At 38.9% G+C, this 20249-nt stretch overlaps 2 protein-coding genes across 5 annotated transcripts; both read right to left on the bottom strand.

Annotated features, from left to right (window-relative positions):
- Positions 1-1111: 1111 nt before the first annotated feature.
- On the bottom strand, positions 1112-2200 carry LOC115750359 (F-box/kelch-repeat protein At1g16250-like). The gene has a single exon (XM_030687657.1). It carries the CDS (start codon positions 2198-2200, stop codon positions 1112-1114), a length of 1089 nt encoding a protein of 362 aa, XP_030543517.1.
- A 13442-nt stretch (positions 2201-15642) lies between these two features.
- On the bottom strand, positions 15643-19744 carry LOC115750417 (protein GID8 homolog). Of its 4 annotated transcripts, none has more exons than XM_030687756.2 (6): positions 19574-19744; positions 19155-19314; positions 18938-19044; positions 16902-17033; positions 16527-16683; positions 15643-15965 (listed from the first exon to the last, which is right to left on the bottom strand). In XM_030687756.2, exons 1-6 carry the CDS (start codon positions 19580-19582, stop codon positions 15841-15843), a joined length of 690 nt encoding a protein of 229 aa, XP_030543616.1. In that variant the 5' UTR covers positions 19583-19744; the 3' UTR covers positions 15643-15840. The 4 variants fall into 4 exon arrangements, with proteins under 4 accessions (XP_030543616.1, XP_030543614.1, XP_030543613.1 ...); XM_030687754.2 differs by having other exon boundaries at positions 18938-19041; positions 19544-19735; XM_030687753.2 differs by having other exon boundaries at positions 19544-19734.
- Between the last annotated feature and the right edge of the window lie 505 nt (positions 19745-20249).

Consider the following 20249-nt stretch of genomic DNA (forward strand, 5'->3'; position numbering starts at 1 on the left):
CCGGGCCGGGCCGGTCCGGTCCCAATATAAGAAACCCGAGGACCGGACCGCCCATCCACCGGTCCCATTTATTGGGACCGGGGACCGGACCATCCACCTCAAGGACCGGACCAACCCGGCCGGTCCGGGCCGGTCCCGAGCCGGTCCGGGTCGGTCCGGTCCAGTTTGCACACCCCTAGATGTACCGCTTCTTTGATCTGTCCATCCCGTGCTCCAGCCTGCTCAAAAATTTATCCTCTCCTTTTCTCCTAGAGAGATGTGTAAATGTAAATAGAAAATATTATTGGAAGAGTTACCAAAAAGTCTTAAATTTATTGCAATTATGTTAATTCAATCCTAAACCTTGCATTTTTTGTCAATTTAGAATTCGACCAACTTTGGTTGACTGATACTGACACTGCACCGCCGACGCTCATGTGGACTTTTTAAAATAGTATTTTGGATTTTTTTTATAATTTTTTTCTTCTTTTCTCTAGTGTTTCCTATTTTTTCCTAGATCGTCAGCCACAAGAAGGGCCGAGATGCCCTCACCTGATCAAATCTGGCGAGGCCATTGCGGCCCTCGTTGGGCCCTAAATGGAGGAGGGAAAAAGAAAAAGAAAAAAATTATAAATCAAATTAAAAAATTATTAAAATGTTATCTAAAAAAAGTCTACGTCGGCACAGATAGTGCTACGTTAGTTCCAGACGGTCAAAATTAGCAGGATGAACTAAATTGGTATAAATGTAAAAGGTTTAGCATTCAATTAGCCAAAAAAAAAATTGAGACTGAATTGATATAAATACAATAAATTTAAGATTTTTTTGATAATTCCCTCAAAGATTATTAGTCGAGGAAGCTAATATTCGAGTACAAGTTTAATTTCTCCATGACCATTATTGATCTCTAGCCCCACTACTCATAGCTCATGCGATCATTCACTAAATTTTTCTTGGAGTTTGATCATATACCAGGGACAAAATCAGGTGGAAGTGATGGTACGATGAGACTAAAAACAAGATTTCATTAGACAAACAAACAAAAAAAAAACTTATAAAGTATGATCCAAGTACAAAGTGTAGGATCATTTCAAGACCCGTCTGGATTTGGTCTAGGCTCGTATCAAGCTTATTACAAGAGCTTAACGACGCAGCAGTGGCTGCAAAGCTCCTTCTCCGTGGCTTCCACGATCGGCTCGAAGTTCGTCCACGCGGCAGCGGCGGCGGTTGGTGATGTGTCGAATTTGCAAGCCATGGAGACGGTCTGCGGCGCCTCCCCCGAGAACCGATACCCTCGCAAGAAGTACAAGTGAGTCCCGATGGGCGCCATAGTAAGATAGAGCCTCTTGATCGGTTGCGAGTCTTGCGACATTTCCCGGTGACATGAGTTCTCGACTGCGTTCCACATGTTGAGCTCCGCATCGTACGCCTCGATGTGGCCTTTCCAAGCTTTCAGGCAATCGCCGGAGCTGAAGAGCTTCCCGTCGACCTCGACGATCTGGTTGGGTGGGACATCCAATTGCCACATCGTCGCCATCAGCTCCCATGTCCCCGTTCTGGGGTCGAAAACCTCCGCTGAGCTCCTCTCGGTGATGAACGGAGACGCCCTGTCGGAGTCCAACCGCTCCACGAACCCGCTAACCACATGGATCTTGCCTTGCCATGTCACTCCGACCGATTTGTACCTCATGGTGTTCATGTCGGGCAAAGGACTCCACTCGTCCAGAATCGGATCATACACTTCCGCAGACGAAACCCCCCTGGCGCAACCCAAATTCGACTGCCCGCCGGCCACGTAGATCTTATTGTCCGAAACGGTACATGCGAAATCCGAACGCGGAGTCCCCAGCGGCGCACACAGGGACCATCTTTCGGTCCTGGCGTCGTACTTCATCACGGTCGAGAGTATCTCCACCTCGACGTCCACCCAGTCGGCCAATTCATCCGAGACGTGAGCCATCTCCCTGTGGCAGAGCCGGCCGCCGATGACATATATCATGTCCCCGACCGACACCATCGCGAAGCCCTTCAGGACGTGCCCTTCCACCACGTGAGGGATCAGGCTCACGTAGCACCAAGAGTTGCTGGACGGGTCGTAGCACTCTATCCAATTCGAAGCGGCGCCTGCGTTTAGCGCCGGGTCCCTGTGGCAGAACGGCACGTAGACGAGATGCCCCGAGGGGAAAAGCTCCGGGGATGGCGTGGAAGGAAGCGAACCCATTGTAGCACGAAGAGGGTTTAGCAAGAAGATCTAGGAGGGTGCTTCATGTTGAATGCCAAATGGAGAGAAACCATATAAAGAGGGATGGAATGTGATAAAGGAAACCTCGGACGGACACAACAACAATTTGAACGCTTGTAAATTGACATCGACTATGGAGTGAAGGGAGGCAGCGGCAACAAAAGGGTGTTGGAGTTACAACCTAGGAATTTCTTCCTAGGGCAAAAATCATTCTAATTCTTGACGAAATTCCTTGTGGGGTTGCTGTCTCTTACATTGGAGTCTCCTAATTACCAGACGACGGGAACGAATTACTATCGGAGACGCCGAGGGAGAGTTACTAGAGAAGTCACTATTGGAGGAACCCTAAATGGTTGTCCCTTCCATTGTACTCGAGCTAGGGTTTCCTTGGGGAGTTAGCCTAACTTTTATTTTGTACTCCAAATAAGGTCGGTCAACATGTAGTGGGACTAAGCACGATGTATACAACTCCCTACATAGATTTCATTTGGTATTGCTTATGGTCAAATTGTAGTTTATTTGTGATGAGAAAGTCCAACTTAATTAGGTAAATCCAAAGTCCACGAAATGTCCTACTAATGTTATGGGAAGAAATTGTCCAAAAAATTCTAAAGCCATAGCACGGCGGCCAACTCAATCCTAAACTTTTTAAATCTAGTCCTAAAACTTTTAATGATTTGCTAATGTAGTCTTTCCAGTCAATTTTATTTGGAAAACTCTAGCGTGGACACCGGCCGCTTTACATGGCACGATTAGCGTTGACGTAAATTATTTTCCGTTTTCTTAAAAAAAATTATGAATTTTCTTTTTTGGGATTGGGGGAATAGGAAAAAAGGGAAAATATAAAAGAATAGAAAAGGAGAAGGAAAAGAAAAAAGAAAAAAATAATTCAGGAAACATATTAAAAATTATAAAAAAATTGTCAACATCAGAGTTGGACATCGTCCATATCAAATCTATTAAAGTAATTAATCATTAAATCACACATTCATCAACAGCTTAAGCTTTTAAAATAATTGTTAGCAATGATTCCACAAAATCTTATAAAATCAAGATATTTAGGACTAAGTTAGTCAAAATGAAAATTTTAGGACTAAATTGACCGTCATGCAATATGTTCAAGACTTTTTGCACAATTATCCCAACATAATGGACTAGTTAGTATTCCATGGACTAGATAAGATGCGAACCAAAACCCGAGCAAGTGGTCGACCATGGAATTGTCTGGTGTAAGCAATCTAACATATGTCATGTGCCTCGTTCACACTCACATCTTTGTTCCTTAATGCTTAATAAGCTGCAACCAAAAATCTCAAATCAAGGAAGGGGTTCTACGGAGGGGTTGCATGTTCTATGTGTTTACCAAACATCTCGTAGAAATTATTGCAACATTCCTATCTACAGCCGACGCTACTACGGAAAAAATCTACCGAACAATTTCTTAGTATAACTCCGGCCAAAACGAAAATTCTCTTAGTATAATGTGCATAAAATAACCTCAATAACACGTGTGTTCGAGCTAAACGATGAAAAATTGTCCAAAAAGTCCTAAATATATTACACTTTTGTCAATTTGGTCATACAATTTTTAAATTGGCCAATTGAGTCCTAAATCTTTTCACATTTTGTCAATTAAGTCTTTCTGGCCAATTTTAATAAAAAATTGCTGATGTGAACACCTCATGTCCTACATGGCATGGACGGCGTTGGCATGGATAATTTTTATCAATATTTAACATGTTTCTTGTTTTTTTTATTATTAATTTTCCTCTCCTTTACATATCTGGCCGGTGAGGTCAACCATCGCCGACCGGTGGGAAGGGCCAGCGACCTCGCTTGGTACGGGGGAGCGCATTACGGCCCTCGCCGGCCACGAACGATAGCCTATGCACCCATGCCGGCCATAGGCGAGGGCGTCGGGCCTTCGCTCACATCCGGGCGAGGATGTGCAGCATGATGCTTGACGTGGGATGGTCGCCTAAACTCATGGACTATGTAGCCTATGCAAGAGACAAGAGGGACGACATAATTGATGAATGATCATTTAAAAAATAGTTACATCCGTTGGAGGAATCAAATTTTAGTCGCAATAATTCAATATGAAGAGGGGACTAAGGTGGAAATGACTCATCATGATACTTAGTTTTCTACTGCAACTACCGGAAGTAGGAGTTAGAAATATACAACTATAAGTGGATTTACAGGCCAAAGTCCACACGATCAATACACAATGGGTCGAGCGCTGATAGAGCCGAACACGCCAGTTTAAAAAAAGTTTCAACCTTAGCATTTGAGATACAAAAGAAAGATCAAAAGTGGTGTATTTTCTTTAAGGGTTAATACCAACAAAACTCTAAATTGGTACACCGTGACAAAATCGAGATAAATTTGCCTCAAATTATTTTTTTAACCACAAAAAATCAAAACTGGTATGCTTGTAAAAAATTTACTCCAAATTAATTTTTTGACCATCAAAAACCCCAAATTGGTACACTTATGACAAATTTATCTTCCGTTAAATTGGGTTAATGTCACGAAATACCCCAAACTGGTCCACTTGTGACAAACGAAAGGTAAAATTTCCAAATTGATATACTCATTAATTGCCATGTGTCATTCAACTCAGCAATTTGATGGCAAAATTTAACGAAAATTAACTAGTGTAGATTTATTACGGGTGTACCATCAAATTAGTCTGTGGTAAATTTATCACATGCATATTAGTTTAATATTTTTCGCGATATTAATTCTTTCTTGAATTGAAAAAAAGAAGATGAGAAAAAACGAAAAGGTTGACGGCCAGAATTTCTCCCCATTAATTATGGGCTCGATATGGCTCAACAAGAAGATGGGCTTCAAAAATGGGGTTCTGCTTCTGAGTCGTAATTGCATACCACGTCATTGGATATTCTAGGGTAAGATGTGATCAAGATCAATTCATGCCATTTTGAATTAGAGGTGCCTAGGGTCATTGTGGTTAGGTGCAACTGTGTCTTCGAATCATGCCCAAAATTTCTGGCCTCCACAAAATATTCTCCCTTAATAGACCCGTGGATTTAACAAAAGATCAGAGAGCTACTAATTAGATTCATTGGAATGAGGTCAAAAGCTAAAACAAAGGGCACCCTACTAATCAAAACAATCTAATCTCGATTATTCTAATGGTCTCTAGACTCATCTCCTAAGCACGCCATCCCTTGAAAGCTAACTCTCAAAAGGGACAAAACTGAGGAGAGTGGGGAGCAGATCTACCCGAGAATCTCGAACCCGTTACACTTGCAAAGCAAACATAGGGGGCAAGATTTGCACCTTTTGATGTTTAAAGTAAGGATATTAATTAGTGCATGCCTCTAATCCTAGGATCTCATGCTTGACCCTAGTCATAGGATCTCCCACTTTATGTACCTTTTCATCTTGTTAGAGACTTGGCCATCATCGAGATTTCAAGGAATGAATGCAATCGGAATTGACACCACGATAGATGTTGGACTTGAACATGAACCGAGGTCGCTTTTGGAACTTTCGGGTCGTCAAATGATGGTCGGTACCATATTACTATTTCCGACGCCCATTTGATTACCAAACGGTTTCGCCTACGACGCTATTATCTTGCTATAAAACTTCATGATGACAAAGAAAAAAAAGGGATTAATATCACAATAAATCTCAAATTGGTACATCAATAATAAATTTATTCAAAATTAATTTTTTGACCACCAAAAATCCAAAATCGAATAGATACCTGCTGGTTTTAGAAAATTAACAATGAGAATCGGACCAATACTCGCCTGTTATCATCTAAAATTAGCCGGTTGGGTATTGTTCGATTTAGTTAGGGTGAATTCTGATTTTTTTAGCACCCCTAGCATTTACATATATTATTTATGTATTAGGGCATCTTGGGCATCTAGCCTACCTAGCTTCTTGCTATGATCTTAAACATTGATTCCTATTCATCCTAGGGACCCATGCCTTTTTGTACCTACCAATCTTTCCTCACGTGAAACCTAGGATTCGATTGTTGTACACCTACCGGGTAGATGATTAATTAATTTGCTTCAGGCCCAAGATGCGAGATCTAATTTACAAGACACAAAATTAGAAACAAGTACGCCTTTCCGAATGCTTCCTCGGTATTTCCATGTATAGTTACCAACTTATTTTCCGATTACTTATTTGGCATGTTTCTGTCGACCCGAAAATTGAATATCGAGCTAGTGTCCGGAAAATAGCTAATTGTCCACAAAAATAAAAGCAATGGGAACAATTCATTCTCGGATATGCTTAGAACCTCATTCTAAAAAATTATAGCGAAGAAGTCACAAAACCCTAAATTTTGCCTACTATAACATATTTATCTCAAACTTTTTTGCGACATAAAAAATCCTAAACTTATACCATGTGACACATTTACCACGAGCCTTTTTGGTGATATCAAAAATCTCAAACTTTTATCCGTATGACATATTTTACCGAAAATTATTTATTTACGCAAACAATCCCAAAATTGTAGGTTTGTGGCACATTTACCCTTTGTCGCACGGATACAAATTTGAGATTTATAGTGTCACGAGAAAATGTTTACGATAAATGTGTCACACTAGTATAAATTCGAAGTAAATGTCTCACACAAATATAAGTTTGGGATAAATACGTTATAGTGGACATAGTTTAGGATTTTTTATGGCTTTTATCCAAAGTTCTAAGATTGCATCTCTTGCCAATAACTGCATGAATATGGTAATATAATCTTTTACTATATATATGTATAACGATTATATTTCACTGCCAATAATTGTACCCGAGAAAGACCCAAGAAGGAATGAAAGAGACTAGAGGAGGAAAAGACGTTGCGAGGTTGACGCAGTTTCCCAAGGGCTTGTGGAAAAAACTACTAAAAGCCAAAAATCCATAAATTTTTGCGCAGAGAAAATTTCTGCAAATAGGGCCCATGCACTTTCCAGGAAGATAGAAGGGAAATTGCACAGATTTGCTGCAAGATTCCAGCCAATTCTGACTGCAACGTCGCTTCAATTTTTGCTGATTTAGCCGATACGTGATCCTGTCAGTTGGCACCGAGTAGAAAATTATTGTGGGGGCCTGAAATAAAAAAATTGTTAGATACTTCTGAATTTAGATAGGTCGGGCCGACGCTCTTCAAGGATCTTCGTATCGTATTGGACACGCCAATTATACGTGAATTTGGAATCCCGATACGTCGTCTAGGATGATGTAAATTTATAAAAAAAATATATACTTAAGTCAAATACTTGACCACTTCAAAATTAAAATATCCATCCAGCCAAAAAGAAAAATATAATCGTAAATTTCTAATAGAAGAAGAAAAAGAAACAATTTACAGATCATATTTTTACATAATAATTTATCATGTATATAAAAATATATATTTAACATATAACGTGTCTTAATATATTATAACTCTACTTTTTGAGAAATGACTTGTTGACGTATCGTGTCGTGTCATGTGTTGTATGTCGATATTGGTATCGATACTACTTAAGTTGAGGCTCATTTTATCAACCCCATATGTAAAATTGAGTGCATGAAAAAATTAGTTTCTTTTAAGAGGAATTTGATAGGGAATAGTTCTCCCTTGCCTCTTACTTGAGTCCCCTTGTGTAAATTTCTCCAATTCGTATAAATTGAGATAAACAAGTAATTAAGTATCGACGTACATGTTTAGTCCTCTAAATTTTTGGGTTTGTGAAATTTGATTCTCTAACTTTTGTTTTGTTCAATTTCATCACACAAACTAAAAAATTTGGAGAACTTGTCCGCACAAAATAAAATTTGGAGGATTAAATTGCACAAATCTAGAAAGAAGAAGAACTTGGTTGCACAAAATAAAAGTTAGAGGACCAAATTGCACTAATACTAATTAAAGGACTAAATCTGCATTCAACCCTCAAGTAATCTTTAATAAAAGTCGTGTATGAGTTTCTCTGTTTTCAAGAATGTAATTTCCTCTTTTCTCTAAATACTTTTCTAAAAGATCCTCGAGTTGTAGTAAATGTATAATTAATACTAGTTCACACGTTATGTCTTTCCTGTCAAGAAAATCAACTAATGTCATATGTTTAGAGATTCGAATCGACCGCATTAAAATTATCTCTAGGAAGGTCCGTTTGATATCCAAAACTTGCTCAACAACGATACGAGTGATTCGGCAGAATTGGATTCCTATATATCCACTCATGGAGTACATCATTACACGACATATGTAAGACCCGTGTATAATTTCGTGAAACGTATTCCAATTCAATGAATATTCTCAATACTATGCTTTGAAGATGACTCGATCCTCCACGCTCTTCAGCACGATATATTGAGTCTCGCGAGTCTACCATAAAAGATATAAATGCTAACATATAGGCAGTCAATTCTTATGATTAAATAGAAATATAATAAATATTTAGTGCATGTGCATTGTAGGGTTAAGGGCAGTAACTTATATACTTTGAGCAAGCCTCACCTCATCTTATAGATATGCTCAAGAAATTAGTATAAGCCCCATAAAATGATGCTAGCGCAGGCAAAAAAAAAGGAAAAAAAGAAGATGAAAATGGTGTTGGAAAAATGGATGAGGGGACAAAAAGAAAAGGGCAAAAAGCTGGAGAATGAGACAAGAGGGAATTAAGGAGGAATATGTAAAAGCAAAAAATAGCTGGAGAGAAGGAAACAAAAGCAAAGGCTGAAGTATCAGAATATGTGCAATTTAGATATAGAGGACCACAACTCAATAGTGCCCTTCTGCTGGGGACAAAGCAGCTACTTCTAAAAAGTGAATGGGCTTGATTTGATTGATCATTTTTCAGCTTCTTTGCCCCATCTTTGTTCTATGCTGAAATATCAACTAAGCTCTGTTCGAAAAAGTACAACAAAAAAAAAAAAAAATCTAAACGTAATGCACTTATGTCAAGTTAGTTATAAAATTTTCAATTATATCAATTAAATCCTAAATATTTTGATAATTTATCAATGTAATCCATCTTGCCAATTTTAATAGGAATTGCCGACATGAATGTCGGATTTCTTATGTAGCACGACCGACGTTTACATGAATGAATTTCATAATTTTTTAACATTTTTTTTATGAATTTTTCACTATTGTTATTTTTTTTCTCTTGTGGCCAATAAGGGTGGCCCTCGCCCGGCCGCAGGTTTCTAGCTCTTGCCAGATACGACGAGGGCAACCCTTGCCTAGGCCAAAACGGTCAAAAAATAGTTTATATTGATTTTTCATATTCACTTTATGGAAAAATGCCTTAGAGCCTTGTTAAACAATAAAACAATGATGTATTACGTTCCAATATATTGACCACCACTCTCGTGATGTATAATCAAATTTCCTTTTTAACAACGCCTGTTCTCCTATCAATCTTTTAAAAGATAGATATCGTCTTAATTCTTCACAACTGACATCAATGAAATATTAGATCTCCAATAAGTTTTTCTATGTTAGTACAAAACCAAAATATTATTCTTGAAACAACTAAAGTGAGATGTGAAGTTAAGATATATCGTCATATTTCACGCATATGTCCCGAACTAGAGGTTTTCAAGGCTTAGTAGTCTGAGGAAGAGATCAAGATGACCAAACAAACCTAAAAACTTCTAGAGGTTTTATTGACACCAAAACATATTAATGGCGGCAATCTTGGAAATGTGAACTTGTATTCAAGAGGGTTTTCGTGTTTAATGTCTGTACGTGGTAGATAGGGAGATCTCCATAGTTAGATCAGGAGAAATCTACGATTGCAATTAGAGGGATTCAAGTATAAATAAGGGCCGCTTCCCCCTCATTTGGATCGTCCACAAAAATCAAACACGAGATATTAACATCATGTTCTCTTTAATGCTACTAAATCTAGAATTCTTGCGTCGTGTTAGTAAACCTGAATCGGGAGTGTAATTCCAAATGCCACATGGGTACAAAACACCAGGATTGCAAATCGTGACATGGGTTCAAAAGGGTTGTCATATTGTGGAAAAAAAATAAGGAAAAAAAGGAAAAGTACTACATATTATTTAAAGTTAATATCACCAAAAACCCTAAATGAATACACAAATGACAAATTTACTCCAAACTAACCTTTTAACCACCAAAAATCTCAAATTGTTATACATATGATAAATTTACCCTCTATTAGTTTCTCTTATATTGGGATAATACCACGAAAAATCTCAAATTGATATATCTGTGATAAACGGATAGTAAAAATCCAAACCGTTGCACACATCAACCGATGCATATTATTCAACTCAGCAATTTGATGCTCAAATTTAACGAAAATTAGTAGAGGGTAAATTTGCCACGGGTGTACCGGTTTAGAGATTTTGGTGGTTAAAAAATTAGTTTGGGAGAAATTTATCGCAAATGTACTAGATTAGGGTTTTTCATAATATCGACTCTATTATCTAAAGTAAAAAATGGACACTTGACATTTGGTAAACTGAAAATAAAATTTTTGACAAGGAATTCTGCTTTCGGGTTTATTCTTATTTCTCTTTCATATCCGTAAATTAAGATTCTCGGGATAATATGTCGGGTTCGTCTTAATTTATTTAATTTTTTACAAATAATTTCGACGAGACATTGGCACTCTAAAAGATTAGTTTCTCATTAGTTTATTTTGTTCAAAGTGCAATCTAAAATAATGAGAGCTCGAAATGTCCTTATTTTCTTAAATAAGGGCCCGAAGTGGCCATATCAATTTTTTAAAAAAGCTTGACTCACCGGTTATTTAGTAGCATTTTCATTTTTTTTTGTTTGTCTTTTTCTTTTTCTATTTTGTAAAATAAAAAAGGTGGGATGCCGCCCCACCGCTAGTGCCTCGGCGAGAGCCCGCGACCCTCGCCTCTGATCGGTGGGGTCGCCGGCCACCGGCGGGAGGGAAACCCTTCTGCCTTAATTTCCCTTTACTTTTGTTTTTAACTTTTAGTTTTGATATAATATTTTGGCGAAAATGCCCTTGACCGGCCGATGAGGTCAAGCTTTTTTTTAAAACAGCCATAGCTATTTTAGATGCTTATTTGAAATTGACATGATATTTCAAACCTTTATTTGAAATAATGACTATTTCAGGCATTTATTTTAAAAAATAAAAATATTTTGGATTTTTATTTAAAATTTTTCTTTTTCCCTTTATAGAACGTTAGGGAAAAAGATTATGGAAATCACTTGAAAAAGCAAAAAAAAAAAAAGGTCATAAAGATTAAAAAGATAATGAGGTATCGAGAAATGGGGATTCGTTATTTTTGCTGCAATCCTCGTCTTCCGATAGCGACGCCACACGCCATCTGTCCAGTCCCCACCACCACCATCGACATAAATCATCGAATTTGAGCATCCCAAGGACAGAGAAGAGACAGAGTTAGAGAGAGAGAGAGAGAGAGGGAGAGAGAGAGAGAGTCAGACTCTCTCTCTCTCTAAAACCTGCAAAAAGGTTACTCTTTGCGCTCCCTGCAGCAGCTTGGCTTCAGTCTTTTAAGGAGAGACGTTTCCCCAATCGCTTCACATGATTCCTCCACCACACCCACCTCCTCTTCTCCCCTCATAAAACACACTAAAGGCCCCTCCTTTTCCTTCCCCCCGCTTCTCTGCAAATCGCCTTTTGCTCTCGTCGAACCCCCCCTTAAGTCGAAGGAGGAGGAGGAGGAAGAGGGATGGTTGGGTTGATCGGGAGCTTCAGCGAGTGGCTGAGCGAGTACGGCAAGAGGAAATGCAGGAGCTTCCTGTGGAGAGCCAGAGCTGCACTGAAGAAGAAGAAGAGGAGCGACGGCGGCCTCGCCAGGCACCGGGCCAGCAAGTTTCAATACGATCCGTGGAGTTACGCGCTCAACTTCGACGACGGGATCGGGAAGGTCGAGAGGGCCGACGCCGTTTTGGTGTACGTCTTCTGGGTAAAGCCCAAATGACTGGCGGGGGGCAAGACTTTTGGTCAACTATTTGACTGTGGAAAAATGTTGACTTCTCTCTGTTTTTCTTTTCTTTTCTTTTCTTTCTGTGCTTCACTTGTTATATTTGATTTTTGATAATTCGATTGTTAGTCCCAGACCCCCACGAGGATAATGCAATTCGCATGTCAATGGGGAAGTGCTCTTGTAGTTTCTCATCATTCCGAACTGCGAAAATCTCATCGATCTCCTCTTATTTCCCCTTTTTGGAATTTCCGAGATTCGACCCGAGTACCCGAACCCGTGCTGCAAGACCCGCCACCGTACCAATGCCGGAAACTTGGGAGGTTTTTTTACGAGATGAATGTGGCTTTACTAGAGCCGGGAGGTGAAAAATAGATCCAAAAGAGTCGCACAAAATGCATGTGAATGTCGTCGGCAGGCGTCGGAAGTATTCCTTGAGGTTTAATTTCCAACTTAAGATCCAGTCATAAATCTGCTTGAGCCGACCCACCGTTCAAAAAAATATAATTAGTATCAAAGAAAGATTTTGTTGTGGAGCTAATTTTCCACATTTATCACCATGGTGAAAATGTCGCGGTAAACAATTGCTGTCAATTTTTAGATGTGGAGTTAATAATGGTAAATTTGATGCTAAATTGAAAGTTGATAATTTTTTTTTAGAAAAAGAAAAGTTGAACTGATTAAAATTAAATTTTTTATACCAAAAAATAGTTTAAAAATAATTGAGATTGAATTTAAAATTAAAAAGTCTTTTCTAAAAGAATTAGGCCCGCCGTACAACGAATGTTTTGCGATTTTCAAAGAATTGACAAGACCGTTTGTTATGGTTGATTGAGGACACATGGAAGTATAAAACGAGTGTACCAAAATAAGCCTAACATGCCAATTTTTGTAAAAGGAAATTGGTCAACGAGTACCCTAAATCCTATTAATAGCCGACACCATTTCGGGACTCATTGATAAGTTCTATTTGGGATTATTGAGATGTGATTCATTCTACCCGTTAATAAAAAAGTACGGAGGTCTTGCTTTTTGATAAGCGAACGGCATTCGGGAGGTCGCACTCCGGATGTCAAAGGGCTTTTATAATTTAAACACATAATTTATTGGTAGTTTAAACTTGTGTTCTTGAATAGCTATTAAGTAATATCCTTCTTTTGTAATTGAGGGTGTAACAAAGATGGGAGAGATGCTGATTATAATGCAATCATCTACTAGATATAATCCTAGTTTAAGGGTAAATCGAGACAAATCTTGTGTCTCGATTTTTTTTTTCTCGTCCTTACTATCTATTTCGTTATATTTGTACGCCTAATCCTAACAATGATGAGGTCTAAGGTATTTATTGTTATACAAGATATATCGCACAAACAAAATTAGAACGCATGAATTTGATGTTAGGATTCCTCTTCCTTAATCCATGCATCATTCTGCATCAATCTTCATTTTGTTGCTTTGTGAGGGCCGCTACAATAACAATGTCTGCCTTCATTCTCGTGTCTCTTTTCCCAAACCGAACTACGAAGGCTGCTATTGGAATTGCGTTGCTAAACCGCGACGCCCACCTTCACCGTGATCTCTCGTATTTTGAAGAATTACCGTATTGACCAATGTTAACATAAATGAACCAAATGTGTTTATGATAGACAATTTGTTTTGGAGCGCATTACGAACTTTCAATGGCCCAAAATGAGGCGCTTTACTCCTAAATCCTCACACTTCAAAAGCTACAGAAGACCGAATAGAACAAGCTAAAACATTGAACTTCCAAAGCGATTCAATTTCATCCAAGGTGGGACGAGCTCTCACCGGAGAAGCGAAATCGGGGTGAGACGATCTCCCCGAAGAAGAAGGCTAGGGCTCGTCGGACGGCGAGAGAGTTGAAAGGGTGACATGGTAGAGATTCGCTAAAATTGGTCCAATACTTTCCTTTTTCCAATTTTGCGACAAATTTCCAAATTCCTAAAAATGGTCGAAATCGACAGGGTGATGCTGCCGACAAATTTTCGACTAGTCGGAAATTTGTTCACAGCGGAAGAAGGGACTTACATCGCATCTAGCCCTAAGAAGAATGCTTGACTAATGAAATAACTCACTTCTCGGTTTGCACATGTTCATTTCACAAAAAAAAAAAGAAAAAGTAATATTTTCATGATCACTCACCGAAATTGAATTTCTTCTGGCAAGAAAAAAGAAAGATAATTCCAAAGTAAATAACCATCCCCGTCGTTTCAGTCACTTTAGATTTTGGTGTTCAATCGAGTTCGTTACTTTTCAGTAAATGTGAAAAAATGACTCTAGAATCCACGTTTTATGGGGGTGGATTACAAATAAGTTCCTTAAATTTTAAAAATGAGTCATAAATGAATTACCTATATTTGAAAATGGCTTTGGGGCTCTAAAGTCACTTTAACCAAATACAAATAGCATTTGGTTTGTTTTTTTGTTCAACTTTGAGGAAATGCAATTGCATTTCCAAATGTCCTAAAAGGTTTTTGACTCAAAATAAATCCGAAGATACTTTGGAAAGTTGCATTTCCGAAATGCAACTCCAATTTTTTTTTTATCCTTTTATTTTATCCATTATATTTTTTTTTCTTTTTTCTTTTCTCCTTCTTCCTCCTTCCTCCGTTGACCGTGGACCTCGACAACGGTGGCCGCCAAACGATGGACCATGACGCCCGGGCCGATGAGCTTGCTCGAGGCTCGGCGCCGTGAGGCTCTCCTCACCGGATCCAGAGAGGCCAAGCCTGGCTTGTGGTCAGCGACAGATCGAGAAGAAATTAACGGAAGAAGAAAAAAGAGAGAAAAAAAGTAAAGAAAGTAATACAAAATAAAATAATTAAAATTTAAAAATAATTATTCAAAAAAGTAAAAAATAATTAGAAAATCGAATTATTTACAAAGGGTGTTTTAAAAAAATTTAGCATATATATCTTTAAAAATGTATGAGAAATAATTTTCGCTAAATTAAATTTTAATATTGAAGTGTTTTTAACATTATGGATCAGGTCGAGTATGAGTTGCGTCGGATACGAATCACTAAATTTATATAGCATGAAAATTGATCAAAACGAGTTAAATGAATCCAATTGGAATCGTATTCGAATCAACCCAAATCCAAACCCGACCTGTTTGACCTCTATTTCACGATAAATCCTCCACTATAGATTCATCAGTTAGACAAGAAGGTCTCATCAAATATGACATCAAGATTCTTACCATTAACCAAGTCTTTAAGATCCTCATGGAAAAGCTTTAGGTGTGCTGCGTTGTGTTGGTAAGGCATGAAAACGAAAACTCTTCAAACCGAAAATTTTCTGCGTCTTGAAGGTAATAATAACCTAACAAAGCATACCCGAAGTGTCCCAGCCAATCAAATTCACCAAAGCGAAAACAGAACAGAAAAGGAAATCGTGCCGTTCGACCATACATGAGACATGCCAAATGAATTTGTGATCAAGCTGAATATACGAATCTTCATCATCTCTACAACTGTTCAAGATCAAGATCAATGAGCATCCTTCCAGAACATGGGGGACATGGATATAATGTACAATCCAAGAAACAACAAATCCTACTTTTAATGGGAGTACAGATGATGAGAATTCCTCCTATCCTTGTGGCTCCACCTATTCACTTTACACAGCCCTGATTCCTGCACACAAGGATATTTTTCACGATATGCTGGGATCTTCAAGCTTTGCCGTGGACAGATCATTTATCCTGGGGTAAACAGCTTTCTCGTCAAGTTGGTTCTGGGCCCATACCAACATCTTCAATAAGCTTGGAAGTTTTGGATCTGTGTTTCAAGCAAAACAGATGAAGTTCTCTTAAGATCATGTACTCGAATGAAACTTACGAGGATGGATAGCATCACGCATCCCGGTAAAAAATGGACCATGCCGCAGATGACAAGTAACAGCCTTGTTGACATGCACGATTTGAAATAAGATGCATCTAGCAAAGACACGACTCTTTTCCACAGGACTATTTGAAAGCAACTCCTATCCAAGAGTACTGCTCTGACAGTGGACACTCAGGACATTCTCTCCAGTTCAAATATTATTTTTTAGCCAGTTCTAACTTTTTCTAGCGATCTAAGCAACCACAATTCCTGTATCAAATAATATTAGGATTCCCCAGTGAACTTTTACAACTAAAAGGTTGATGTCATGAACACATTGCATTCCCTAGTCCTGTATATCAGTATTTTTAGCAAAGTAAATTGAGAAAAAGGGATGACGAAATGCCAAAAGGGGTGCAACTGAAGGACCAGCAATCATTCTAGATCCATTATCTGCAACAAGAAGTAAAGGAATTAAAGATGACAGCAGGAGTGAGAGTGAATTTTTGGACTAACCTTTCTCATGACTCTGGCTAGTAAGTATAGCTGCGTTAACTTCACTAGCGGTCTTTAGGCGCTGTGACATATCTAGAAGCTCACCCACAGGACAATTGGAGACATCTTCAAAAGCCAGCAGTGCTACAGTTCTCTCCAGCTCCTCTAAGAAGCTTTGCTGCAGAGAATTGAAGTTTTGATAGGTCATCTCTCATGCATACTAAGGAAGTTTCTACTGGAAAGTACTTGTATCTCCAGCTTTGCATCACATCCAAGAGCAACCGAGGAAGGCTTACTTTTAAAGTGACTAAACATACTTAAAATTAATAGCAAGACAAGATAAATGTGCCGGTGACTATGTACAACATGGCAGAATTAAGAGAGATCAAGAGGTACATTTTCTTCCCCTCTGGGTGCAAGCTCCTCCTGAGCAAACTCAAGAGCCTCTTCTACTTTTCCATTTCGAATAAGTTCTATCAATCTCTGCTGTTGAAGGTGGAAAAAGAGTTGCGGATTTGTATCCAGTATCTGTGAGAAAGAAATAGCAGACACAAAATTAATGGGATAAAAATCTAAAGAAGATCAAATTCATTTATCATGATGCAGAACATAAGTATGAATCGTTGTTTGATGTTACCCAGAACATATAGTTTTCAAATTTCCAGTCTAGGCACATATATTTTGTTAAAAATAGCCTAAAGGCAATTTCTCAAGTGATCCTTGCTGAAGACTATCAAGGAAAGCCTACAGATCCACTCCAAAGATACAGAGTACCAGATTTGGATTCATTTAACTTATACTGATTTGATGTTTCTTCTGACTTTCTCATTTCCAGTTTCAAATCATCAACATTTCCAATTTCACCTCAACTAGTGTGCAGTTGAGATAGATTTCCTCATCAGAGTCCATGTTTCAGGTTATGCAAGATGCATTGCATACGACGCCAAAACACATGCAAATCCTAATCAGCCCTTGTTGGACAAGTAAAAAAGCACCTCATATACATCCATGAGGAAATCGTACTTGATGCAAAACATGCAAAAGAACCCAACATGAACAAGAACTCCCTTCTCTTTATCTCCACAAACTCCCCCCTCCCCAAACCCGAAAAATAATTGAAAAAAAAAGAGCACTAAAAGAATGTACATTGCAACAAGCAAAAGAGATCCAGCCTTTGAAAGTAGGGGCTGAAAGAAATCCAGTGAGCCGAGAAATAGACAAAGAAGATGAAAAAACAAAACTATAGTTGACTCCTCTATACTGTGAATTAACCTTAAGACAACCATACATGTGCTTACCATCTACGATGTTGGCTAAGTATGCACTCCTTTCTACCCAACTGATTATGAGTAAGATAAAGCACACTTAGCTCCTACCATTTGCTACATTTACTTTGAACATAAGTGATGAACAGAAGTGGTTGAAAATGGAGCGCTTACAGGAGAGAGAGAGAGGGGATTATGTACTACCAATCGTGATTATGGCATCTAAACTGAAAGCCTTGAACTTGAAGCCATATCTACCAGGGCGGAAGGAGTCAACCGAATTGTCATGAGGGAAAAGGAACAAGACTCGAAGGAAGGTGGTAATGCCAACGCTTCTGATCATATAAAACATATGAACCAACATAAAAAGGTGAAGCTAGCAGTGTTATCTGACTTTACCATATCAGTTTTGATGGCATGGCATCAATGGTTGAGGGTTTCATGAATGAAGTGGAAAGGATGGAAAATATCCAACAAAACCGCAACACGCATAGAAAACATGATAAAAATGGGTGTGGCAATTACAGAGAGTGAAACATTTAAATGGTCCAACAATTTAACTGAACGAAGTACACTGAATTTCATCAATGGGGAATCACTTTGGAGGATGTGAGATTTGATCAAATTAGTGCGTAAGACTCCAACTGGAGTCTCGGGGGAAAATAAACTCCTTGATACAATCTTTTGGTTGCACCAGTGACATCAATTCCGTGAGCCACTTTTCTTGTTTCTTTCCCAAGTACAAGGATATTCTTGGGAAAAATCTGGTTAAGAAACAGGTTGCACAGACATGGGATTTTGTTAATTCCCTGAATTCAACTCTAATTTCTCTAATCCCCAAGAAAATAGGAGCTACAGAGCTAAACCAGACTGATCAGCGAGTGAGGATTGTTTGTAAGATGGCTAAGGCACCTGTGTCAACTGATTGAACAGAGTGCTGGTCAAGGCAATTGAGAAGTCTCAAAATGCCTTTGTAATAGGAAAAGGAATCTAGATGCCAACTTCAATAGCCAATATAGTGGCGGACAGCCGTCCAACATATCCGAAAAATGTAGCTACGTGCAAGTAGGACACGAAGCAGATCATGCTCAGCATTAGCAAATGATATCCGCTTTCACAGAGTTATCTAAAAGCAACCCACAGTAAAAACAGAGGACACATCCTTACTTCGGGATTCAAGTCGTTGACTTTCTCAATCGCATCCTCAACATTCCCACACTGCACTGCTTTCTTAACAGCCATGCGGTCGGTGATCGTTGCAAGATCTATATCTGCTGTAATCAATAAGGACACACACGATTCAAATTAACTCACGATACCACCACACCATGAACTAACGGAAAACGAGCTCGAATAGGGCAAAAAACTAATAACATGGGGATACGTTCAGTCCCTGACTCCATCCTGAACTTCTCGGCGGCGTCCACATAACCCTCGGTGACGAGAAAGTTCATCACCAACTTGTTCATGTCTTCCTTCCTGATCTTGACATCGTTGAGCTTCTTCTCCCAATCCTCCTTAGTAATCACCTTCTTCGACGACCCCTGCAACCCCAAGAAAAAAGAAACGAAACCCAAATCAGTTAAAGCTCGAACGACATCGAGATAGCCCAGAAATGCTATCGATCCAGGTCGCCAGAGATCTGCTCCAGCACGCAAAGTGGCAAAGGCAAAAGGAAAAAATGCAGAAACAGACTTTCGCCATGGGAGAGCATCGAGATCGGGGGCAAAAAGATTAGGGAAGCAGAATTGGAAGGAAGAAAACGAGAACAACCCTCATAATCAACTTCACCAAGAACGTTACTTGTGCCATTCTTTTTCAAGGCCGACGCATGGCGATTGACGCGACGCAGGATCTTGCCCACCCAAAACCCTAATCCGACTCCGATTGTCTTCTTCAAAGTTCAAACTTCGCCAAAATTCTTGCTTCGCAGGTGGAAGAAGCTGACCTGCAGAGAGAGAGAGAGATTAGGGTTCGTCTTGTCTTCCACTGTTTCGATGGGCCTCTTTTGGGCTCGTGTGGGCCAGCCCAGTTTGTACAACAATCATCACAATTATTTTGAATTTGTATATAATCGAACTTGAAAATTCAAATGATAATTTATAAGGTCGCTTTATAAAGTCTAAAAATGACATGGATATTCATCACTAGTGTTTCTACATTAGCGAAGGTAAATACACTGACGTCCGACGATGAGAATCCATTCTCATTCTCAATATATTATGTTTCGTTTCTTGGTCTCGACCTTAAATTCGTAATATCGCATAACGGGCTACTCAAGCCATATCAGGCTACAACAACCATATCATCTCATGTAGGAATTATAAGACTCCATGTCCTCTTAATCTTATAGAGGCCTATTTTAGGCGATGTGTCATCTGTATTTGTTTAGAGTCTTGTACACATACTCATACAAGGAAGCTTGCTCCTTGACGAATAGGACGTGTCAAAGATATCCTCGTATGGCATCACTAACCTA

The sequence above is a fragment of the Rhodamnia argentea genome, chromosome 3 (assembly GCF_020921035.1).
Source record: "Rhodamnia argentea isolate NSW1041297 chromosome 3, ASM2092103v1, whole genome shotgun sequence".
In the NCBI taxonomy this organism is placed as follows: domain Eukaryota; kingdom Viridiplantae; phylum Streptophyta; class Magnoliopsida; order Myrtales; family Myrtaceae; genus Rhodamnia; species Rhodamnia argentea.